General features: G+C 36.9%; 2 protein-coding genes across 2 annotated transcripts; one reads left to right on the forward strand and one right to left on the reverse strand.

The window, feature by feature from the left end:
- On the reverse strand, positions 1–3,909 carry LOC144442946 (kelch-like protein 26). Its single transcript, XM_078132322.1, has 6 exons — positions 3,409–3,909; positions 2,614–3,007; positions 1,993–2,176; positions 1,323–1,514; positions 664–884; positions 1–167 (listed from the first exon to the last, which is right to left on the reverse strand). Exons 1-6 carry the CDS (start codon positions 3,907–3,909, stop codon positions 1–3), a joined length of 1,659 nt encoding a protein of 552 aa, XP_077988448.1.
- Positions 3,910–6,936: 3,027 nt separating this feature from the next.
- On the forward strand, positions 6,937–18,446 carry LOC144442968 (protein NEDD1-like). Its single transcript, XM_078132344.1, has 11 exons — positions 6,937–7,063; positions 8,971–9,068; positions 9,889–10,005; positions 10,589–10,729; positions 11,516–11,745; positions 12,380–12,575; positions 13,262–13,448; positions 16,328–16,405; positions 17,109–17,241; positions 17,705–17,771; positions 18,142–18,446. The coding sequence occupies exons 1-11, from the start codon at positions 6,937–6,939 to the stop codon at positions 18,244–18,246; spliced, it is 1,479 nt and encodes a 492-aa protein (XP_077988470.1). The 3' UTR covers positions 18,247–18,446.
- The last annotated feature ends 8,622 nt before the right edge of the window (positions 18,447–27,068 follow it).

Genomic DNA, 27,068 nt, shown 5'->3' on the forward strand with positions numbered 1-27,068 from the left:
TCAGGAATCCATGATCATCACACAACAACTATGTCCGAACACTGGTTTTGGTAAATCGGGTGGTTTTGGGTGCTGCCAGTGACCGGCCATGGTGTCGAAGCATTCCACGGATGATAATAACAGTTTCTCTTTTGCTGATATACCACCTATGATGTAAATTCTGGTACCTACAGATTATAACATACACATGCACATACACATTACTATTTGAACTGTAGCACGTGCTTAGTGTGGACAATTTTTTGGACAAGATTTCTCACATAGGCAAATCAAGGATATCTGCAGAAGGTGCAACGACATGGATACGTTGCATGTCTACAGTGTCTTGGTAAAAAAAACTCTAAAAAAGGAAAACAATTACTGCTTAATTGAAGAACATTTGTGACAGAAGAACGGTCACGTGGTTATCTGCTAAGTTTATAGTTGTAGTTGTCTTCTGAATGATAAACCACGTGACCGTTCTTCTGGATGATAACCACGTGACCGGTGTGCAAGGAAAACAGAAGAAAAGCAAATGGCAGAGTACAATGTCATGTCACTGTACTTTTTATACCTCTTACCAAAAAATAATTGTAAAGGATTTGTTTACTCTGGCCTGACACATTTTAGCGCAAAGTTTCACTAGTAATAGTGTGTTGCAATACGAAGAGTTTGTCAACATACCGACAACTGCAATGCCAGATTCATGTCTGGCTTCTACCATATCGGTGACGTACTCCCAAGTGTCATCGTCGTCAAGGTAACGGTGTACATCAGGTAAACTCTGACAGTCTTCATCAGTTGACCCTGTCTTCATCATACCTCCAAATAAGTACAGCCTTTCCCCTACGTCGACCATGCTGGCATGACATCTTCCATAACGTAAAGGATTCTTTTCGGTCCACCTACAAAACCAGGAACGCGTGGTGTCAACAAAACACACCCTTATTCTTCTTCACTATTGAATATGCTAATTTGGTTTTATCCAGCCATTTTCTTTGATGATTCATTGACATTTCGGTTGATGTCAATTAGCATTGTAGATAAAAACATATTAAATACTTTATTTCGTGTTTTCACTTTGCCATCGTCCTGGTCCGTGTTTTACATGTTCAATTAATATTCATGTAATTTCAGACCATCAATTGTTTGGTGGTTTAGAATATACTTTACATATAATTGTTCTTCTAGTCCACAGGAAGTTCTTCATATTAGCTACCACAGTTTATACAGTGGACTTGTTACAAGAATACTCCTTAGACAATATTGTCTATCAGTAAACCAAACCTAATGTAAGAGTCTTGATAAAATAGGGAGGAGGGAGGGTCACTTGATTTACTCACCTATCACTCAGTGGGTCATAACATTCCACAGTTCCAACTACGGGCGTTTTTGGGTCGTCACAATAACCACCAACGGCAAACAGCTTGCCTCGGTGAGAGGCTAGGGACACGGAATAGCGAGCTGAACTCAGAGAAGCAACATATCGCCATGAGTTTGTCACTGGATCATAACGTTCCACGGAAGATAAAATCCTGTGAAAATATTGGTAAATTTCATACTAATCGATAATATTCGAAAATCGTCCTTTCTCACGTTGATAATCATGGATTTACTTTATATTTGTTTTCAAATTTACATCTACAACATGGGACAACGTTAATGTATACAACTCTTGCCTTTAATTACTTCATTGATGATGATGATGATGATGATGATGATGATGATGATGATGATGATGATGATGATGATGATGATGATGACGATGATGATGATGATGATAGCAAGAACAAAGCACAACATCAGCAATTTTTATCCAAGAACAATATTTTGCAATGATGATTATCATAATATAACGCAGGCTTTATGTTATCCTGGTCGTAGTACTCGTCTGTTTTTGTATGCCATTGTTCACATCTGCTCTTTTCCCGAACGACGATATATGAGTATTCAAAATATGTCGCACTACTAAACTATTATAATAAGTGATTTGTGGAGCTTGAACTTTATTACCTTCCCTTACTATCTTGTCCACCCACGACATAGAGTTGACCAAACAGCACAGTCACTTGAAAGAAAATCCTGCTAATCTTCATTGGTGACATTTCGTCCCATTTGTCGTTTGCAATGTCGTAACGGTAGTTGGTGGACGTGGGTGACATCAAACTGTCGTCTTTGGTGGCGGGACCCGAACCACCTGGAAAGAAATGATGCAATGCTGAATAACTGAAGATACACTTTGCAAGGATGGATATGACTAATTAAAGTTTGTAAAGAAAATGTACACATTACTGGATGTAGTTCAGCTACCGAACAGTTCGTTCATAAAATTTCAAATATAAACAGATGGAGAGAGAGAGAGAGAGAGAGAGAGAGAGAGAGAGAGAGAGAGAGAGAGAGAGAGAGAGAGAGAGAGAGAGAGAGAGAGAGAGAGAGAGAGAGAGAGAGAGACAGAGACAGAGAGACAGAGAGACAGAGAGAGACAGACAGACAGACAGACAGACAGACAGACAGACAGACAGACAGACAGACAGACAGACAGACAGACAAACAAACAGAGACAAAGACAGAGACAGAGAGACAGAGAGAGACGGACGAATAGTTTGCTGTATATGTCCTAAGTTGCATACATACCGATGACATACAGGTAACCATCAACCACCTGTGCAGCATGATGATTGCGTGGATGTGGTAATGACGTTAGCGTTGACCATTTGTTTTCCATCGGATCAAACAATGACAACTTCATGACAGGGCTATCAATATCGCCCTCTTTGTTGAGTCCACCAATAGTCAAGATGCCTTCTTTATCCCCTCGTGGTTGCGATGAAATACTTTGTTTAGAGCTTGAACTGTGATTTTTCTTTGCGTTTTCTTCTCCAACAGCAGCAAGGCGTGAAGCTAGGACGAACGGACTGGGTACACCCCTAGAACTTGGCCTTGTAACGTCCTTACTTGGTAATTTATCTCTTATACTTACAATCGACACATTGTCAATGGCAACACTGGCTCTTCTTGCGCTTCGAACCTGGTGAGAAAATCGAAATTTTGGTGAAAATGGTATTGACACATAAATAGTCATTACTTTATAGGAATAACTAAAAACAGTTTCTTAGAATGGGACACAATTTGAACTAACAAAAAATCAGGTAAATGTCCTATCTATGAAATTATACATGAAGAAGATTCGTTAAATGTGTACACACTTGTCAAACACTGGAAGGTTGGCAATGATATCATACCATTTTACAACATGGCCAACTTCGAAGCACTTCAGCATGCTGATACCATTAATATGAACCTTGGGTTACAGAAATATGAAAACATCACTTTTTTCAAGACAGTGTACTTCGTGCAGATATAGATGTGTTTATGACGGCTGGGTACAATGCAAGAGCTGCTAAATCTGAAAAAGGGGTAATGTCTTACTTTATTCATTCCCTTCCTAGGACGTACTGGCGGTGGTCTAAGGTTTCCTTTGTTACTTGCCCGCAATGAGAAATATCGAAAAGCATTCAATACAAGTATGTGGCATTCTGCTATTTCCATAATGTATTTTACTTTTTCTACTTGTTGTACAATCTCTTCTGGTTGCATCAGACCAAATCTGATTTGTTTCATCAATAGCGGGGCATGTTTCAATCCATAGTTTCCATTTGCCTCGATCCAACGTAGCGCTGCACGGAAAACTTGCATCTCACTCTCAACGTTCAACTCATCGTTAGACAAGAGTACAGCTAAATTTACATGTGGATAATTGTTAAACTCCTCTAAAAGTGTGACTTCTAAAAAGTTATCCATGACGAATGATTGAACTTCCTCGTGGATGTCTCTCAGTCCGGCTTTGTCGGCAATATACAAGGCCATCAGACACTCGTCAAACTCGAAACTTCTCAGGAAATCTGTACAAATTTTGACCAATCTTTTCATGAGTAGTAAACTGGCGGCAGATACGATGTCGTATGCCGTATCATAGTCGACCTCTATTTCCGATGTGTAGATGTACTGCAAAATATCTTCAAAGACACGCGGTTTCATTTTGGTGTTCAGTACCACTTCATCACGCGCCAAATCGTTAAATTGTGGTTCTGAAAACATGCGATCGAAATATTCACTATGTGTTGCAAGGATGACTCGATGGCTATGGAATTGTATACCGTTTACATTGATGATAATATCACAAAGTCTCTTGTTGCAATACATGGTGTTAAAAAGGTCCAACATGTGCCATGCATGTTGGTATTTCTTGGTTACGGCAGATGATGACTGCTTACTACTAACACGGCTTACGTCAGACATTTCTTTTTCAATTTTAGTAGCTATAGTAGGTAAGGGTGACATGAAAGTCTTCAATCGTTGGTTTTCACAGTCCGGGAAGTTACTTCTTGCTTTGTTGAATTCCGCAACTGTAACGTTTTGGTCACTGACTCGAAGTTGTTGATGCTCGAAAAATGTTTTGGTTTTCAGGGATGCTTCTAAATCTCCGGCCCCTTCAACAGAATGTTTGTATAATTCTTTTTCAGGATCAGTTTGTATGGACGAGACGCTGCTCTTACTTCTAGACTCCCAAGTGTCATTAACTGTGGTTGGAACCACCAATGATGTAAATGATTCCTCACTTTCTGTAGATTCACCAATTTCCGACTCGAAGTCACTTTGATCTTCGTATTCAGGTTTAAAAGGCGATGTCTTGGCCAAAATGAAGGTGTCGCACGAATCACTGTCAGAGAATGGACAATAATCGTCCGTATGATGTTCCGAAATGGATGACCCTTCACTGTCACTTGTATAGCCGAATTCTGGCATAGAATCACTTCTTGAATTCAATATTCCTGCCTCAATGTTGTCATTCAGAAAGTTATAAACTTCTTCCTGGTGATCATGAGTAGTTGTTGCCTTGTCAACAGTCGATGCAGAAGTATTATCAGACTTCCAAAACTCTTCAATTTGGCTAAACTTATTCCAATCGAACGATTCTGTGGATGACTCCGGGGGTGTATAGAAGCTATCGCTGTATGTTTCATAAGCATTTTCTTGTGCGGAATGGAACTCCTCGGCGTCGCAAGAGGAATTCTTATGTTCCATAATCGAAACTTCGTCCACTGCGATGTTGCTAAGCAAAATTTCGCCAAGTCTGTTGTCCCCGACGTCGGCGCGCGCGCCAAAGATTTTTTTGAAGAACGAGGATGGGTACATAGTGAAAAGATTGAAAGCCTTGATATAATGATTTATTACAGATCATTTCAAGACACATCACATTACATCACGTCATGTTATGTCCGTGCCATGATCTGCCAGGCGAGAACAATATCGTGATTTTGTCAATATATCATCATTCGTAGCAACCATTGTTCCGTCTCTATCGCTGAAGAAACATAAAGCATGTCGGGAAATATATTGGATTAGGAGGTAAACAAACTGGCTAGCAGCTGGGTGAATTGGTAGTCTTGCTGCTAGACGTTCGGGCTTTCTTTCGATACTATAAGCGAACGAAGTTCGCAGTAGGGCTTGCCCGAATGATGTTCCATCCTCGATAGCGATGTTCGGCCGTGTGTCGTATTGTATCGGAAGAACATCCGAGGTCTAGCAGATAGACTAGCAGCTTGGTTGAAAATGTGATGCGATATATATATATATATATATATATATATATATATATATATATATATATATATATATATATATATATATATATATATATATATATATATATATAATACCATGCTAAAAATCCATTTACTATATAATATCATGTATAATGTTTTTTTTTTATTGATATCTTAACTTGAAATAGTCAGTCATACTGCAGATTACTGCAGATTAAACGAATCTCAATAAATAGGCTAACCTTTAGCAACATTGGCGAGAACAAAAATAAATAAATAGACAAATATCTACGAGTGGATACAAGGTCAGGTTAAAAAACGTTGTGGTTCTAAAAACATGACTTTTCTAATGTGTTTGTATGTTTACACTCTTCGGGCTATGATTATGCAGTGCTTAGCTCTATTTCTCGTGGTATTAGACTATTTCGTTTACATGTAAACCACAAACTAATTTATTGTCTCTAGCTTTGGTAAGAAAAAGAACTGGTAGTCTCGAGTAATCTAAACCACGACAATTTTAAATTTTTTTCATTTTTTGCCTTTTAATCTTTCAGCACCACGTTGCAATGAACTTGAAGTTGGGAACAAAAACAAATAACGCCTGAACGAATCATACATCAATATTGCATTAAAGTGCCTCTTTCGTTACAATTATGACTGGTTTCGTTATTTCAACGTTTGGAAAGTGGCAGTGGAAAAGAAATTATAGTGATTTCATATTTTCTTTCATATTTTGTACCAAAAAGGTGTTGAACTGCAACTTCTCAGGTCATGTAGCCTCGTTTTCAACATCTGAAGTAGAACCTTGGGCGTGCGCAGTTCAAAATTCTGAAATCAAAAATGGCGGCAACCGTGCAGTGACAAGTTCCCGTTATTGCCAAAGTTTCTACTGTAATTTCAACGCACGCAAGTAGCCAATTGTGTCATCGCTGCTGTTTTTAAAGCAGCAAAGATACAGAGGGTACTTGTAAAGAAGCACAGAAGAGGCTAAGATATCGGATAGCGAAGGAGGAGAATTTGTTTACATGAACGGTACGGAAGGTCCCGTCGGACTACTTGACAAGGCGTGTTGTTGGTACCCGTTGCAGGCAAGTCAACACTGGTATGCTGGAGGCCATGCTGGTGTCCATATGTGGTAAAATTCTTCGCTGAAGATATAGTTTTCCTTTGTATGAAGCTGTTACTATCAAAATAGAACCCGTAGGTAACTGCGACGATATATTGTGTGAACACTTTCTCGACTTCCGTACGTACGTCCCGGCGTTGTCTACTAGTACTACTGGCCAGGTCACCTTTCACGGCCTTGAATCGGTCTCTCCCGAAACTCTCAAATTACTGAACACTATTCACTATGGCAGATTTGAAACTGCTGTCCGCAGGGGACGACATAAAAATATGGGACGTTGGTACCATGAACATAGTAAAACAGTTCAATCCACATTCACATGGGTTGTCATGTGTCAGATGGAGTAACAACAATATCCTTTTCAGTAATTTGTTTATTTTACACCAATATTTCAACACAACACTTTACTGAAAATTTCGTAGACCAACAAACCGTAAAATCTAGGTTGACATAACTAGCTATCTAAAATAACAGTGTGTTAACTAGATAAAATAAGGGTGTGTGGAAAGGTGCCAATGAATAGTATACAGTACATATACTAATAGGGAGAAAATACAATTTACAGTAATTTAGATTAATCAAAATAACAAGAACTAAACAGAAATGGTAAATGTAGTTGGTAAAATGTTGGAAATAACATGGATGTTATTTCTTTGGTGTCATCTTGGACATGTAGTGATGTATATGCCAAGGTTAACATGTACAGTTATGTTGGCATGTCATTTGCTGTGATTAAATTATGAATCATGAATGTGTCATTCAAAATCATAACATTAAATGTCTGGATCAGTTGAAAGAAAATGATACTAAAGCCGACTCCTCTACATTGTAGTAGTTGTTGTATAAACATATATCATCTATCATTAGTCTGACCTTTACAGATATTTGTGACCCATAACAGGTAGAGGTGACAGTCATAATTAGTACCCTCAAACATATGTGACATCAAATTGATACCATTGTTTCACCAGTACATGCTAGCTATTGTTTCAGTGCAGTCTACCCTGGGTTAAACATTGATGTAGACTTCAAGTAAAGAATAAACAATTGCTAGGTTTTTATCTGGTTGTCAGATAGCGATGACAGTTGTTGGGGAGCCTATACTCTCAACCAAGACAGCTAATGTAATACCATTACACATATCGTATCGGTTTATGCAATCATTAGTAATAGGAAGGTACAATTGACATATCTTATATACATGTACTACTAAGTTGTAGCATAGACCCCCTCCATGGTTGGTGGAGGGTATGGTTGTAGGGTATAGGGTATACCTATCCATGTAATCTCGAATAAAGCTGAACAAAACAAATGCAATGAAAAACTCTCTTGTATTGTAAGTTATAAGTATATTGTGTTTCAAATATTTTGTAGGGGACAATTGAGAATAAATTTTCTTGATCTGATGTTAATTATAATTTAAGCAAGCTATTGCAATTTAAACTCTGTATTCTCTTCTACATAGATACATTTTATGTTGATATTGCTGTTTATAGAATGGGTAAATCTAAAATGTCTGACATGTGAATGATAATATCATAACATTATAAAGATAATGATATTGCATAAATATGCCACTTCCAATGTAAGTAATGGAAGTAAGTGTGACTTCAATTGTTTTTCATTTTTCCATATTTTATATTTTCTGTAACTGTAGTAAGAGAAGGACAGGCATTGTATTTTTAATGAGTATAGTTAAACTAATCTATGAGATACTTAACGTTTGGTTTTGATTCATTTTGAAAGTGATATTTTCCCGAAATTGACAGTTGGTTATTTTATAATGGCTAGACAAATGTTGGGAATACTAGGAGTGAATAATTATAAATTGAGAGAGGAGGAGGAGGGAATATGTTACTAAAAGAATATTTGAGTTTAACTTTGGTTTCAGATTTCACAGTTGTCAAATAAGTATAAACATAGATGTCTGCGACCCATTTGTCAAACTTGAATACTCAACAATAGCTTTCACTGTTTATAGACACTTCAGAGGGTTGTCACCTTTAAAATTCCACTTCTGCAATGTATAAAATATAGTAGGGATCCACTGGTCTGTGTATATGTGAATAGAAGCCAGTGCTCAGTAAAACTTGATAGAAATGTGGTGATGAATTGCTGAAGTGACAAATAGGAAATGTTGACAGCTGTGTGGATGAATTGGATTCAGGATCTAGGGATCTGTATTAAGGATATCCTGAAGTCTGTAATAAATAGTCACAATTTGTAATTAAAGTTTCAACCCCTTAACTCTGTGTTTACATCATACTATTGCCAGTACATCTACAGCTGGTGATAAAATAGCACTCACATCAATCAAAAGGTTACCAAACATAGTGACAGAGTCTATTGCAGAAGGGGTAAGTATTGTGGCTACCATTATGAGTAAATGTACAGACAATTTTGTGTACACTCTGAAGATTAAAAGTAGAGTGTTCTCCCCATGGTTGCAGGGATGTGACTAATTTGCATGATAATGTACATATCAGTAGCATGGTGATTTACATAATGATCACATGTGTGTCTTCAACATATAGACCTACTCTGACGTGTAACACACATACACAACATGCCTATTATTGTGATTGGTCATTTCTCGTCATGTGATTCAAGATTACTAAAGTTCAAGGACAGTAGAACACTTTGGAAGCATGGTCAGAAACATGTCAAGGATAAAGACTGAGGTGGCAAAGACAGTGTTACTGTTAGTACTTTGCTTTCTTTATAGTGGGGAGAACACTCGAGTACCGAGTCCTCGTATAATTCCTTAGTATTTACTTTGTGGTATCTTAGTGTGAATTCCTTTATCACATGGGACTGGTACATGTAGTATCAAATCAGTCATAGTTTCTAGATGTAAAAAGTGACACTTTGAGTCTCTTTCTATGTTTCACCAGACAGTAACAGAATTGTTGGTCAATGGTCCCTGCGTTACAAACACTCCTGAAAACAACTGAAAGTACCACTTCATGTCTCTTTTTACTTCCACTTAACAGTAACAGAATTGTTGGTCAATGGTCCCTGTGTTACACACACTAACACATTGAAAATAATGTCAACATTGTCAAATGATGTCAGCAGATTTTGATATTTACATTAACTTAGTTTGGTTCCCATGTTTACAGAGAAGACAGGATTTTTATGACCTCATGCTGAATGTGTTCTCTTGATGTTATTCAGGAAAAGCAGACCTGTCTATCATTTATTAGTAATTCTCGATATCTAATATCTGGAGGAAAAGATAAAATTGTAAATGTTTGGGATATGAAATCAAAGAAGTTAAAGAAAACATTCAAGGTAAGTATTTGATTCCCTGACACTCGTGTAACATTCAATCAAGACTATAATAGAAGTGACACTATTTTCAAGGATACTAGCCTCACATTTGAGGTCAAACCAGTTCAAGTATCTAGAGTGTGCTTGTTTGAATTAGATTCATAGAGTGTTGCAAAAGAAAGGTTGTATCCACTAGAAACTTGCTCAGCTGTGTTTCATTCCCATATCCTCCATATTCATTGAAACCATGTAAATATCCATCTCAAAGTAAACAAGAGAGAGTTTCTTGACCACTTTGCTTAGTCCATAAGTTAAAACTGAGAAGTTCTTTTTATATTGTACCACAATCATGTGATAACAAACTGCATATAGAAGTTCAACACATATACACCATCACATATGTGGAAGACTGCAAGACCACAAAAGTTTGAACTTGTAAAAATCTACATTTCCACATATCTGTAACCAAGTTAATACAAGATGATAATTCCAATAAATTCCTTTCTCCTGTTTTTGTGTCATATTCTTCTTTGCACTTTATTACCCGGTAGTATTCCTATACATCTAATTCCTAATGCTTTGATTCTGTCTGTATCTTCCATAGGAACATACGGATGCAGTGACATGTGTAACAGTCAATTATAATGATACCCACATAGCATCAGGATCATACAGTGGTGATATTATACTCAGTAATGTTGTATCTGGCCAGTCTTTCAGTCCACTCAGAGCTCCTAAAGTACAGGTAAGAGTCACTGGGTTGTCGTTTCTGTAATATAACTATAAAACATGAAGTCTTTTTATTACTGAAAAAAACTTACGTAGTCTTTGATGAAAATACAACACCCTTAACAATTGTAAAATATTACATATACTTAATTGCTTTCAAAGCCAGTGAATGGAACGGGTATAACATATACTAGCCAGAGTTGTGCTTCAACATTGACAAACATTTAGATCTATGAGTTATGGTAATCTGAGTCTGGAGTATCTTCATGTTTTGTCAGTGAATTTATGAAAAATTTAGTTTCATTTACAGTGTTACTATCGGACAGTGACAAATTTACAACCTGACAGAATATTAAAATAAGTTATTTACTGACTAAAGGGTTGAATAGCACAGTACATGTGATAATTTCCATGGTAACATGCCTTTTTAATTTAATTCAAAATAGTTCACAGCTGGTCAGGGATTGAATGATGTAAGAAATACCTATTTGACTTTATTATGAATTAATATGAATATGAATTGTTTATTGTCATGTAGTTTAAGATGTAAACGTAATGAAGTTAACATGTAAATAGAATTCAATTGGTATTCATCATTTTATGAACTCTGATTCTCAAAAGTGAGCTTTGTATATTTTATTGTTTTTTTTAACCAAAATAGTATGTTGATTGTTATGTGGAATTCTCCTCAGAGGATTGTGATATTTTGTATATTATGTGATGTCACCTTTTCAAGATATACATGCCGATGGTATTTATATGTAGATATATTCAAATGCTGATTTTTTTTCCCCATTTGCAGGCGATAAGAGGACTTCAGTATTCCCATTTTAAGAAATCTCTTCTTGGTTCAGTGTCGGATGATGGCGCCCTCAACCTGTGGGATGCCAGCACTCGTAAACTTCTCAAGTCATTTACAGATACACATAGGTCTCCAGCAACTGCCTTGTGTTTCTCACCAGTCAATGACATGCTGCTTGCATCTGTAGGCTTAGACAAGAGAATTGTGTGTTATGACGCACAGGGAAAAAGGTAGGAAACTAAATTTACTGTTACATTCTTTGGTTGAAAAGTTATACTGCTCTAGATAACCACAGTGAACAAATATGAAATGGAAGGCAGTTTAGAAATTATAGTGTATTTGCAATCTTACTCTGAAGTGTATTCATTGTATATGTATTTTATGATGAACTCACCCAGCAATCATTCAAGTAAAAAGTACCATCATTAGATATGCACCGATTTCAATATCACCATTTAAAAATATGCTAGAAAAAACACTAGAGGGCGAAAAATGTCACGTTTTTCCAAGTATAATGTATATATGACACTTCTCTGATTTGGTAAAAATTGGGACTATTGTAAAATCATAGAGAATTGTTATGTGATCATGTTATATGCATATTTAACCTTTTAATTAGTATTGGCAGACATTCAAAAACTGAAATTCTATGATTGTGCCAAGCAATCTCCCCACAGTTAAAAGTGTGTTACAGTGATTGTTCCAAGCACAGACCTATACTGACACAGCAGTCCTTTTGCTTCACTCCCAGGGGAGCATATTATCCCTAGTGTTACTAAATATTTTGAAATTATTTTACATTACAATAACTTTGACCCAAATACTATCAATTATTTCTTTGTTTCCTTTCACATTTATCCAAAGTGCTGTAAAGGTGATCACAGCTGATAGCCCACTTACATCCATTGACTTAATGACTGATGGTGCTACATTTATTGTTGGAACTTCAAGAGGTCAAATCAAAGTGTACGATTTGAGGATGGGTGAAACACCAAAGAATGTCTTTACAGCACACAAATTATCTGTTCAGTGTCTGACATTCCAACGACCCTCTAATAAAGTAAGTGTTTTTATCTTGTCATTGTCCAAGATGGTCTTGTATTCCACTCTTTTAATCATGATATTGTCAAAAGACAGTCTGATTTATGTCACACTTTCTTTTGTTGGTATCATCAAAGACAGTCTGGCATTCCAGTGTTTCAATTTTGATATTGTTCAAATAATCCAACTGTTTGATTCATAGTCACCTTGTTTCTGGTGCATTACCCAATCATCTGTCAGAATTTTCTAAACTAAACCCAGGGAGTCCCTTGGCAAATTGATTTTTTTTTGTAGTCCCAAAAAATGAAATTTGGAATTAATGTGATTTTAGGGAAACAATGCTCAGTTCTTCAAGTTTGAAGTATGATGCATTCACAAATGTAAACTGCAGATATTTCATAATTCTTGAATAACGAAATAACCATGATTACATAATTTCTGTAGGCTACCTGAAGTCTGATTTTATAATTGTTGGTACCTGCAATACAATTCTATCACCTAGGTTAGTCATAAAAATAAAGATAATTTGATTTCTTGATCAACACCATAACTTCCGCTTCACGCCCTTCCCATCCATTACCATATATGTATGTAAGTATAAATCAACCATCTTGTTCTATTTTGACCCTCTAGCATGAGGTAAAGTGGTATTGCAGGTACAAAGAATTTCAAAATCCAAAATGAACTGTGATTTCCTAATTACAGAATGATACAGTGAGTAGCAGAACCAGTAGGACAAGTACTACTCAAAGTCGTAAAGTTCCAACATCAACAGGCATTGATTCTGGTAATGCTGAATCAGATAGTCCTGAAAGTGAACAAGAGAATATCAACATAGACCATAGACCAACAAAACCAGTAGTAGGAACTGATGATGTGTTTTCTCCTATAAGTAAGTAGCAACAAAACCAGTAGTAGGAACTGATGATTTATTTTCTCCTATAAGTAAGTAGCAACAACGTCATACTTGTATTAATTTTACTTGTATTAATTTTAGACATACAGATTCAACGTCATACTTGGATTAATAGACACATACAGACTCATTTATCCAACTCATTTGATTAGTAATAAAGTCTGAACTTGAAAACTCTGGATAGAAATTATGTACTTATTCATAAGCTTTCAGACTCACCTGAGTCCCTGATCGTATAAGTTTCCAATGACAGATGAATGAAAATATTAAATACTCTTTTTAATGTAGTTCATTCAGTTGCATTAAAGGCTAAGTTAAGATTAGGTTTAATATTTGGGTCACATGTGAAAAACATTTATCTGGTAGAACTATAGAAACAGTTAGTCAAGAAGAAAAGAGCCATTTTAAATCCTTATCCATCTTTTATGTTATGTTATGCTAAATTGTTCTTCACATAATGATCATTAATTAACTTGCCATATCCACTGCGGTCCCCAGTTCTTCAATTATTTCCTCTTTTTCTTAATCCAGGAACCAGGGTAAGGATATTATTGAATTGACTTGACTTTTACATTGAATATTCAAGTAACATGTTTATTTTCCTTCATACAGCAAATGACCATGATCTTTACAGAAATCATTATGTGACAGACTCCATGGTACCCAGACCTGACACTGTAGGAAAAGCTGAAACTCCAGGTAAGAAAATATCTATTATCCTCTCACTGTTGTTTAGTTTGCAAGGTGTGCCGTGCTAGGGCACCCTCATACATCACTTGTTTAGTCTGTAAGGTGTGTCGTGATAGGGCACCCTCATACATCACTTGTTTAGTCTGTAAGGTGTGCCGTGATAGGGCACCCTCATACATCACTTGTTTAGTCTGTAAGGTGTGTCGTGATAGGGCATCCTCATGCATCACTGTTGGTTAGTCTGTAAGGTGTGCTGTGATAGGGCATCCTCCATATATCATTTGTTTAGTCTGTAAGGTGTGTCGTGATAGGGCATCCTCATGCATCACTTGTTTAGTCTGTAAGGTGTGTCGTGATAGGGCATCCTCATGCATCACTGTTGTTTAGTCTGTAAGGTGTGCCGTGCTAGGGCACCCTCATACATCACTTGTTTAGTCTGTAAGGTGTGTCGTGATAGGGCATCCTCATGCATCACTGTTGTTTAGTCTGTAAGGTGTGCTGTGATAGGGCACCCTCATACATCACTTGTTTAGTCTGTAAGGTGTGTCGTGATAGGGCATCCTCATGCATCACTGTTGTTTAGTCTGTATGGTGTGCTGTGATAGGGTGCCCTCATGCATCACTGTTGTTTAGTCTGTAAGGTGTGCTGTGATAGGGCACCCTCATACATCACTTGTTTAGTTTGCAAGGTGTGCCGTGCTAGGGCACCCTCATGCATCACTGTTGTTTAGTCTGTAAGGTGTGCTGTGATAGGGTGCCCTCATACATCACTTGTTTAGTCTGTAAGGTGTGTCGTGATAGGGCATCCTCATGCATCACTGTTGTTTAGTCTGTAAGGTGTGCCGTGATAGGGCACCCTCATACATCACTTGTTTAGTCTGTAAGGTGTGTCGTGATAGGGCATCCTCATGCATCACTGTTGTTTAGTCTGTAAGGTGTGCCGTGATAGGGCACCCTCATACATCACTTGTTTAGTCTGTAAGGTGTGCCGTGATAGGGCACCCTCATACATCACTGTTGTTTAGTCTGTAAGGTGTGCTGTGATAGGGTGCCCTCATGCATCACTGTTGTTTAGTCTGTAAGGTGTGCTGTGATAGGGCACCCTCATACATCACTTGTTTAGTTTGCAAGGTGTGCCGTGCTAGGGCACCCTCATGCATCACTGTTGTTTAGTCTGTAAGGTGTTCTGTGATAGGGCACCCTCATACATCACTTGTTTAGTTTGCAAGGTGTGCCGTGCTAGGGCATCCTCATGCATCACTGTTGTTTAGTCTGTAAGGTGTGCTGTGATAGGGCACCCTCATACATCACTTGTTTAGTCTGTAAGGTGTGTCGTGATAGGGCATCCTCATGCATCACTGTTGTTTAGTCTGTAAGGTGTGCCGTGATAGGGCACCCTCATACATCACTTGTTTAGTCTGTAAGGTGTGCCGTGATAGGGCACCCTCATACATCACTGTTGTTTAGTCTGTAAGGTGTGCTGTGATAGGGTGCCCTCATGCATCACTGTTGTTTAGTCTGTAAGGTGTGCTGTGATAGGGCACCCTCATACATCACTTGTTTAGTTTGCAAGGTGTGCCGTGCTAGGGCACCCTCATGCATCACTGTTGTTTAGTCTGTAAGGTGTGCTGTGATAGGGCACCCTCATACATCACTTGTTTAGTTTGCAAGGTGTGCCGTGCTAGGGCATCCTCATGCATCACTGTTGTTTAGTCTGTAAGGTGTGCCATGATAGGGCACCCTCATACATCACTTGTTTAGTCTGTAAGGTGTGTCGTGATAGGGCACCCTCATGCATCACTTGTTTAGTCTGTAAGGTGTGCTGTGATAGGGTGCCCTCATGCATCACTGTTGTTTAGTCTCTAAGGTACACTTTGATTGGGCACCCTTGTGCATTGGGCAAACCACTTGATAGGTGCCAGGTGTGGCATGACATATCTTACAAACTAACTATTGTGATGTTGACATGGACTTCTGAAGTCATTAAATTATGTAGTATGTAGCACTCTAACACTGTCCTATTATTCAGGTAGCACTTTTAATTTCAGAATGAGAGTTTATAACCTCTGGATTTCACATGGCATATAATAGGAACTTTGAGAGGGTAGGAATATAAACCGTATTAGCATTCTAAATAAGCATAATTCTAATTTTCTTCTTGGCAGCATCAGTATTTTCTCCATTATCTGACAACCTTGCCAATGTAGCACCAGTATCCAATAGACACCACGTCAATTCAAGAAGTAATTATAATTCCAACATATACACACCACCATCTACAGTCCACAGAGTTTATTCTGACTCACCACAACCTACAGTCCATGGAGTTTATTCTGACTCACCACAACCTACAGTCCATGGAGTTTATTCTGACTCACCAACTTACACTGGACCATCACCAATCATTACAAGTGCATTACAGTATGCTCCTTCAGTAAGTATATTGTGTCAGACTCATAATTGATTTGATATATTTACCAAACCCCAATCTTACTTGTCCCAGACAATTTGTCTTGGGTTACAAACAAGCTAAGGTACCCATCCATTGTTTTACAGTCCTACCGTCCTTGTTAAATCTTCTTTCAAAGAAGTTTACAATATCACAGTTGACTAAATTTGGCGTAAATGAATTACAAAGTTGAAACTGTTTGTGCATTATAACCTTTGTGATTTAATGTTATAGTTACTGGTAGTCTAAATTAAATTGGTGTCTTTTCTCTATTTCACACCAGCCAAGTAGATCAACCCAGCCAGAAGTGCCATCACTGGCTAACCCAATCACCATATCACCAGTGGTACCAGCCATTGAAGAATCCACTAGTAGACGATCACCATACAAATACACAGCACCTACAACAACCGTCACATCATCATCATCATCATTGCCATCGTCACGGTCACCATACAGATCTACACTGCCACAACAAAGCTCAGGTAACACATTAGTTGGTGCATCAGGAGATACACCAGTAGGAGAAGTTTCAGGTGCTGTTGGAGGTGCCCCAACAATAGCACAGTTCCAACCTTTCCAAGTTGAATTTATTAAAAACATGATAGAAGATGCTGTTGAAGAGGCAAGGTAAGAAATATGAAATCATTGTTGTAAGATTAATCACACCACTGTGTTTTGAACCTAAGGTTATATAATTCGTGGTACCTGCAATAGCATTTTACCACCTACTGTAGGCATGATGTAAAGTAATGAATGTTCAATTCCTTGGTTGATACCATAACTTCTGCTCCACATGCTGCATATACATTACTACAGGTATGCATGAGAATAAGTTGACCTTTTTGTTGTATTTTTACCGTCTAGTGTTAAATGACATACCGTTGCAGGTACTGAGAGATGGATGAATGTGGTAAAAGTTCTATTATGTCCTATACAGTGAACACTTGTATGATGGGTGGGTGGGTGGGCGGGTGGGTGGGGTGGGTGGGTGGGGGGGGGGGTTGATAGAGAGAGAAGGGTATACTGTTGTAATTTTTAGGGGAAATGACATAAGATTTACTCAGTTAAAAAGAGTTTTATTCTTTTACAGAGTTTCACTTCATAGAGATGTTGTCAATCTTCAAGTTGAAATGCTACGTCAGTTTCAAATACAGATGGTAAGTCAGACAAATTTAGTGTAAAATACTGTAAACCTGAACATTTTTTCTAAAGACTTAGTTTTGCTTATTTTCACTGAAAACAAAAATGCAAAATAAGTAGTGGCTAAAACGCCAATGTAAAACAATTTTAGCATAGTGTTGGAACATGCTATGTAAAAAAAACTAACATTATTATAACATATGCAATGGTTTATTCCACTGCATATGTATAAAGTAGTGTTTCATTTACCATTGATCATATTCAGTACTTCACATATTTTGTCATCAAGTGCATGTGTATGTCAACTCACACTATTTAACAATGGTATGTGTGCTTTCAGCAATGATTTAATGAACTCCTTAACTTGCTCTCTATTTACTCACACAGAATGAAATGAAAGCAGAACTTGCCAAGTATTCTGTGAACGAGGCCCTCTTAGCTGAAATAGAGAGATTGAAAGAAGAGAACCGAAGGTTGAAGGCTAAGTACTAATAATACTTGCAATGACTCTATGCAAACTGTATGATGTGGACAAGAGTGATGGCATGGCATATGTTATGATGGTATGAAACTATTTGTCAGGATAAAATTGATGGCATATATACCAATACTTACTGTACACAATTATATGTCTGGACAAAACTGATGGCGTTTATACCGGTAGTGACTATGCAACTTCTTGACTGGACAAAACTGATATAAGGTGTATATACTGATAAAACTGATGCCATATATACCAACAGTGACTATATGCAACTATGTTGGGACAAAACTTATGGTGTATATACTAGTGTTGACTGTATAAAACTATTTCTGGACAAAACTGACCGCGTATATACCGATGGTAACTATACAGCTATGTGTTTGGGCAAAAAGATGGTGTGTACACTGGTAGTGACTGCATACAACTATACATTTGGACAAACTGAGGGTGGAAATATTGGCGGTGTGTGCATGTCAACTATTTATCGAGACAAAACTGATGGTGGAAATATCGGCAGTGACTACATGCCAACTATTGTTGGGACAAAACTGATGGTGGAAATATCGGCAGTGACTACATGCCAACTATTGTTGGGACAAAACTGATGGTGGAAATATCGGTAATGACTGCATGCCAACTATTGTTGGGACAAAACTGATAGTGGAAATATCGGTAATGACTGCATGCCAACTATTGTTGGGACAAAATTGATGGTGGAAATATCGGTAATGACTGCATGCCAACTATTGTTGGGACAAAATTGATGGTGGAAATATCGGTAATGACTGCATGCCAACTATTGTTGGGACAAAATTGATGGTGGAAATATCGGTAATGACTGCATGCCAACTATTGTTGGGACAAAACTGATGGTGGAAATATCGGTAATGACTGCATGCCAACTATTGTTGGGACAAAACTGATGGTGGAAATATCGGTAATGACTGCATGCCAACTATTGTTGGGACAAAACTGATGGTGGAAATATCGGTAATGACTGCATGCCAACTATTGTTGGGACAAAATTGATGGTGGAAATATCGGTAATGACTGCATGCCAACTATTGTTGGGACAAAACTGATGGTGGAAATATCGGTAATGACTGCATGCCAACTATTGTTGGGACAAAACTGATGGTGGAAATATCGGCAGTGACTACATGCCAACTATTGTTGGGACAAAACTGATGGTGGAAATATCGGTAATGACTGCATGCCAACTATTTGTCTGAACAAAACTGATAACATACTGGTTACGACTGTATGCAACATATTAGTTTTGACACGAAACTCCAGAGGAAACAGAGACTACTAACTATTTTGATTGAACCCATTGGCCCTACAACAATCATATACCTACATTAGATAGAGGATTTTGGATAACACTAGAATAATCTGTCACTTTATATCGTTTTACAGACTTCTACGTGAAATAAGTCAAAATGGTAACAGTTTAATACTGTTCTTTCTAATTCTATGGCTGCTGTAATTTTATACTCTTGAAAATTGGAAATTCTCACGCAAAGAATCAAATTTTGTTTATATTTTTGAACTGGATGAGTACCCACCAATGTCTTATAATCAAAAACTGATAATGAATAAAGTTGGTGAGGGTAGCTGTAAGACTAGATGAATAATTTAATTTTATATACAGTCATTTTGTATATTTTGATATTTGGTTTAAAACTTTGGAGGAATTATTGGAGTATTTTAGGCACCTATTTATTTTCACTCTCTTGTCGTTTGTCAAGTTACCGGTTCTTGCCTTGTATATGTTCCACCAGTTACATTATTACACAATAAAACATACATATTACACACACATGACAGGTCTTTATTATATATATTTTTATAGATTGATATAGAAATAGTGTATACATGGACGATATTTTCATGCTGTAGTTTATACAATATGCACATACTTAAAGAGTAGCCTTGAGTTAAGTCATATGGGGATTTTGACTATAGTCTCCCACACAGCCTAGTATTTTGCTAAATCTAAAATTAGATTACGATTCCAGCAAACATTGTTCAGTCCACTCTTGTAGCTATGTCTAAGTCCATCATGAAATCTATCCCTCTGTGATTGGCTGTGTGATTACCATTGAATATGGTAATTATGTTTACATTGCATAGCTTCACTCATTGAATATGGTAATTATGTTTACATTGCATAGCTTCACTCTCCTTATTGAATATGGTAATTATGTTTACATTGCATAGCTTCACTCTCCTTATTGGATATGGTAATTATGTTTACATTGCATAGCTTCACTCTCCTTATTGAATATGGTAATTATGTTTACATTGCATAGCTTCACTCTCCTTATTGAATATGGTAATTATGTTTACATTGCATAGCTTCACTCTCCTTATTGAATATGGTAATTATGTTTACATTGCATAGCTTCACTCTCCTTATTGAATATGGTAATTATGTTTACATTGCATAGCCTCACTCTCCTTATTGAATATGGTAATTATGTTTACATTGCATAGCTTCACTCTCCTTATTGAATATGGTAATTATGTTTACATTGCATAGCTTCACTCATTGAATATGGTAATTATGTTTACATTGCACAGCTTCACTCTCATTGAATATGGTAATTATGTTTACATTGCATAGCTTCACTCTCCTTATTGAATATGGTAATTATGTTTACATTGCATAGCTTCACTCTTCTTATTGAATATGGTAATTATGTTTACGTTGTATAGCTTCACCCTCCTTATTGAATATGGTAATTATGTTTACATTTCACAGCTTCACTCTCCTTATTAAATGTGGTAATTATGTTTACATTGCATAGCTTCACTCTCCTTATTGAATATGGTAATTATGTTTACATTGCATAGCTTCACTCTCCTTATTGAATATGGTAATTATGTTTACATTGCATAGCTTCACTCTCCTTATTAAATATGGTAATTATGTTTTCATTGCATAGCTTCACTCTCCTTATTAAATATGGTAATTATGTTTACATTGCATAGCTTCACTCTCCTTATTAAATATGGTAATTATGTTTACATTGCACAGCTTCACTCTCCTTATTGTTACTTGTCTGTGATTCTAATCACATGGTGATGTTACTGACATAATTTAGCACAGTGAATAGATTAAAAAAACTAACAATTTCCACTGCTTTTTGGCCAATGCTTCATTCAAATAAAACACTTCAAGCAAAATGCTAGACTTTGGGGAGATGATAGTGAAAATTGTCACATGATTTGACTCCATGTGACTCTAACTTAGCGTAGCGGTAGTAGTACTGATAACATTTCAACATTTACATAGTCTTCTAGTAATATTAGCCATAAAGTGCCTAGAGTTGCTGTTAAGAAAAACTGAGAAATTAAACCCAATTTTTTACGAAGGTTTAAATAATGCAACAGAGAAGAGGAAAAAGAATAACATATACATAAATGAGAAATTATAGAAAGTAACTTCAGTATTAAAAAAGCGTTCAGAACTTTGACAGGTTATACCTTGTCACGAGTTGACAACCCCTTAATAGTCAAAGCACTTTCTAAATGAAACAGATACATGTTGTATTATTTGAAATGCAGACTGTGGCCAGGAAGTCAACATTTGACACATCAAATAAAATCTCTACGGTTTGAAATTTATTTTGTCATTTGGAAAACATAAACCGGATATAGTGAGATAAGTTGAAAAATGTGAAATATGTTGGTATAAACGATATATGATTGCGTAATTGTTTTTGAACATCACTGCTTTCACAAACATTCCCTTACTAGTGAGCAAGATTACTGCCAAGAGTTAACTTTAATCATTCTTATAGACAATAATATTGTGTTCCAAAGATACAGCTCTAAATATGTGTTTGTGATGTCAGGGTACACACTGTTTGCTTTGTATTTCGAGTGATTGAGGTTTTTATATAAGGTGTAAAGATTATGATGAATGTATTTACTGCAGTTTTTGTGTTTCACTTTAATGTTTATGTTGTATTTTTATTCCAAGCAACTATTGGTATATGCATGTTATTGAGTACCCCTGTCTATGTTGTCTCAATAACATCCTCCATTGCCTAAAAATATTGTAAGAGGGCGCTCTTTACCCACAACAGTTCCATGTTTAACTGGGACAAGTAGAAAGTATGAGCTGAAGATTAAAAAATTAACTAATTACAAAAGCTTGTACATGTGTGTCTGTGTTCATGTGTGTGTGTGTGTGTGTGTGTGTGTGTGTGTGTGTGTGTGTGTGTGTGTGTGAGGGGGAGGGGGAGGGGGTGGGAGGGTGCAAATGAGTCTTTCATCTTCAACATTATGCATATATCTGTATTGGATGATTACAGATAATGATGAAAATGACATTGTATTCCCCTATTATGGTAGTTAACGATTATTTATCCATTTCATCCTGAGTTTTGTATTCTATACTTCAACATGGACAGTGCACTGAAGAAGTCTATCACAGACAAAAAGCTGTAGATTGGAATAAACCATTCATAGACACAAGGCAGGTAGAACTACTAGAAGTAGTTGGACAGAAACGTTGTGATGTCCTTGTAAATCATTGAAACCACAGACAAATTGTATTGATTGAATCTAATTAGGATGACAGGGTATAACTGTTGACAAGAACAAGTCAAATGAAATTAATAGTTCATTAGTTCTACTACTACTACTTGACTTGTCAAGGCCTGTTAATGAACATTTTATGTTAGTTACCTAATCCAATTATCTGTGCTGGCTGATATGGAAATACAATTACAGTATCTGTAAGTCCAGTCTATTCCTAAGTATAATGTGACATTGGATTGTTCCCCTGTATATTTACTGGTATCCGTGGATTATTCATCCAGTACATAAAACTGTTTTACCTTTTACTAGTTTTAGATGCTTATATAGATATACTAGTATATATTTACTGGTATCTTCAGTCAGTCATTCCATGATTTACTGGTATTTCCAGTTCTTGACCAGTTTCCACTGTGAGAGAATAGGTCACTGCACATAAGCACACACACACACACACACACACACACACACACACACACACACACACACAGACAGAGACACACACACACATGTACACATACATGTTGCATTCATGCATGTGTTTACGTGTGTGCATGCTTGCACACATACACATGCACAAACACACCCACACACACCTACATCCATCCCCCCCACACACATATACACCCCCCACACACACACACACACACACACACACACACACATACACCCCCCCCCCCCCCCCCCCCCACACACACACACACACACATATGTACTGGTGTTATGGATAGTAGTCTATTTCACCTTGTATTTTCATTATTTAAAGTAACGGATGTCACACTCACTCACTCATACACACCAGCTAAAATATACTGGTAACTGATGAGTATTCACTTTTCATAGAACTGTTTTATCTGGTAGAGGATAACCTTTCACATGTAGATATATCAATGTTCATTTACTGGTATGTCTAGACATTCATTCTACATTGACCCAATTTTGCTATGAGAAAGTTATGACACACACCACACACACCCATTCATACTACTGTACATATAGCTGGTATTCTGTGACACACACACACACCCATTCATACTGCCTTACATGTAGTCCATATTCTGTGACACACACCACACACCCATTCATACTACCTTACCTGTAGTCCATATTCTGTGACACACACACACACACACACCCATTCATACTACCTTACATGTAGTCCATATTCTGTGACACATACACACACACACACCCATTCATACTGCCTTACATGTAGTCCATATTCTGTGACACACACCACACACCCATTCATACTACCTTACATGTAGTCCATATTCTGTGACACACACACACACCCATTCATACTACCTTACCTGTAGTCCATATTCTGTGACACACACCACACACCCATTCATACTACCTTACATGTAGTCCATATTCTGTGACACACACACACACCCATTCATACTACCTTACCTGTAGTCCATATTCTGTGACGCACACCACACACCCATTCATACTACCTTACCTGTAGTCCATATTCTGTGACACACACACACACACACCCATTCATACTACCATACATGTAGTCCATATTCTGTGACACACACACACACACACCCATTCATACTACCTTACATGTAGTCCATATTCTGTGACACACACACACACACACACCCATTCATACTACCTTACATGTAGTCCATATTCTGTGACACACACCACACACCCATTCATACTACCTTACATGTACTGGTACAATATTTAGTCACCTTATTCACAAGGACACTCAGTGTTTTGAGATGGTAGTTTTGTTCACACACAAAAAGATGAATTCACTGCTATTGTAGACCTTCATTTCATCATTGCAGTGCTTGTCTTGTATATTCTCCATTGATATAAAGACCTGAAGTGTCTTGAAATGTATATATTTCCAGACTGTGATGTAGTTGTATATTGCAGTCACTTCTTTTACATTGGCATTTTGTCACTTGGAAGGAAGGAAGTAGTGTATTAAATTTGTACCTGATATGAGAATCCAGCTGGCTTATATTGTCCTGTAATGAGTGTTTTCCTGATCAGCTGGAAACAAGTCAGTGATATATATAATAGATGTATTTCAAACCTGATTTAAGAGATACATCACCTTGGATAACCTATAAATTAATTGTTAAATGCCAATATTTTACCCTCTGGTTATTGCTAATTACATTCTATACCTATACTTGATGCCTTACTTCATAGAGTTTGTGTTCATGCATGTTTCCATGTGTTTCCACGCGTGTGCGCATGCATTATGCATGCGTGTGTTGGATGTGTGCGTGTGTGGTGCGTGTGTGTGAACCTATGTATTTATATGTATTTGCATATATGTATGTAGCCTGACAAGTACAAACTTTTGGAGTAAAAAAAAAATAATAGAAAAATATATAAAGAAGGCTAACAGGTACTTTGAGAATGATAACTTATAAAAATTAGTTACAATTTAAAAGTTAAATCACTAATTTTGTACCTGTTTTGTCAAATGACATTGTATGTAGATTATGTTCATTGTATCTTTGATTTCCGTTCAAATCATGGCACTTTAGATTTGACTACAAGATAACATGAAGCTGACATGTCGTGTCAGGTTGTCATCCTTGGTAGATTAGAACCAGATATCTGATGGACGTATTGTGTTAAGTTTAAAAACTCAGGTACATGTCAAGTGTCAAAAGTTTGTCACTGACCATTACTTAGTATGGATGTACAGCAACACTGACCAGCTGATTGACTTCAAATGATTGATAAACTGTTCATGTACAGTCTATGACTGTCACAGTATTTTCCGTTTCAGTGAGTTGAGAGTGGTGGAATGTTAAATGCACTCTTAAAAACTGTCAGGAGAGTGCTATCACTGTATCAGCATACCACTAAGTACATATTATGATCCCATTTGGCCAACCATGTCATCATGTCTGGCTCCAGCAAAACCATAGTTAGTATGATTATCAATTACCCTATTATAACGTTCTGTATTTGTTCCAGCAGTATACCATAATTGCTCCAGCAAAACCTTAGTTATGGTATGATTGTCAATTACCCTATTGTAACGGTACACCTACAGGCAAAGATCAAGTGTGTGTCAATGTAAACGGTCAACTTGACAGTTTTGACTCTACACTTAGTTTAAGTTTATACATTACCATAGATATTTTCAGTGATTTCAGGTGCTATTATAACTCATGCATAGTTAGCACCTATGTATTGATAAATTCAAATTAAAAAACTTCATCAAAACACAGAAAATTGTCTTCAGACATGTCAACAAAAATGACGAAAATACACTCCACATAACTGATAAACATGAAAAAAAACCAGACAGCACAACAATAGGATGGTGACATGAACAAACATTACATGTAAAATTATTACATAGCTGCATTTACAATAGCTACTGCTGATGATGACAGGAATGATTTTTTTAACACATTCTTCTTTGCAAATGAAACTCTATAATAACATCCAGAGGGAAGCTTGTGGAAATGAGTGTGTAATGGATGTGTTTGGTCATTTACTATGTTTAAAATGCTTCATACTACCATAAACCCTTCATTTTGTAAGTCATTTGTTGTTTGTTGGTGATAAAGGGAATTTCTCATTGTAAAGAATTTCAGTTTCTTGAATTCTGGGCCAGTATTACTTTAGTTGATAAATAATCATTAACTACCATAATAGAGGAAATCAATAATGGGATGGCTGTAGGTACATGTATGTTCTTTGAGTAGTTGCATGGTAGGTATGGGGTGAAATCATGGCAGGTGAAATACCCGCAGCAAGAGTGCATATCAGTTTGAACTGATAATGATTAAGTACTCATTATTCCCAGCTGTATTTTACAGTAAAATTAGCTCACGGCAACAGTTAATTGACCCTTGATGTGTTACGAATGAGGACATCAGACTCCTGTACTGAACTTATCTTTGAGGGTGATGACCTCATGCACATTACACTCACACCAAATCTCAATGTCGTATTGTGTACCCATTGTTTATTCTCATACATGTGCAGCTATACCACCAGACACCCATCCAATGCTTATCTGCATAGTACATGTGTTAAAATACAGCTATACCAGTGTACAGACACCCATTGTTTATTTGCATACATGTGTTTAGATGATCTTAAATCATAGCAGCTATACCACCAGACAATAATGAACTCCTTTCTAATAGGCTCCATTTAAATGTGAAGGGGTTGTAACCCATCTTGACCCTACACAAAACCTCAGTCACACACAGTGAAATTCAAAGGAACATTGTACTAAAGTACCAATACATTGCTATTAAATACCAGTAGC

The sequence above is a fragment of the Glandiceps talaboti genome, chromosome 1, assembly GCF_964340395.1.
Source record: "Glandiceps talaboti chromosome 1, keGlaTala1.1, whole genome shotgun sequence".
NCBI classification, from domain to species: Eukaryota; Metazoa; Hemichordata; class Enteropneusta; family Spengelidae; genus Glandiceps; species Glandiceps talaboti.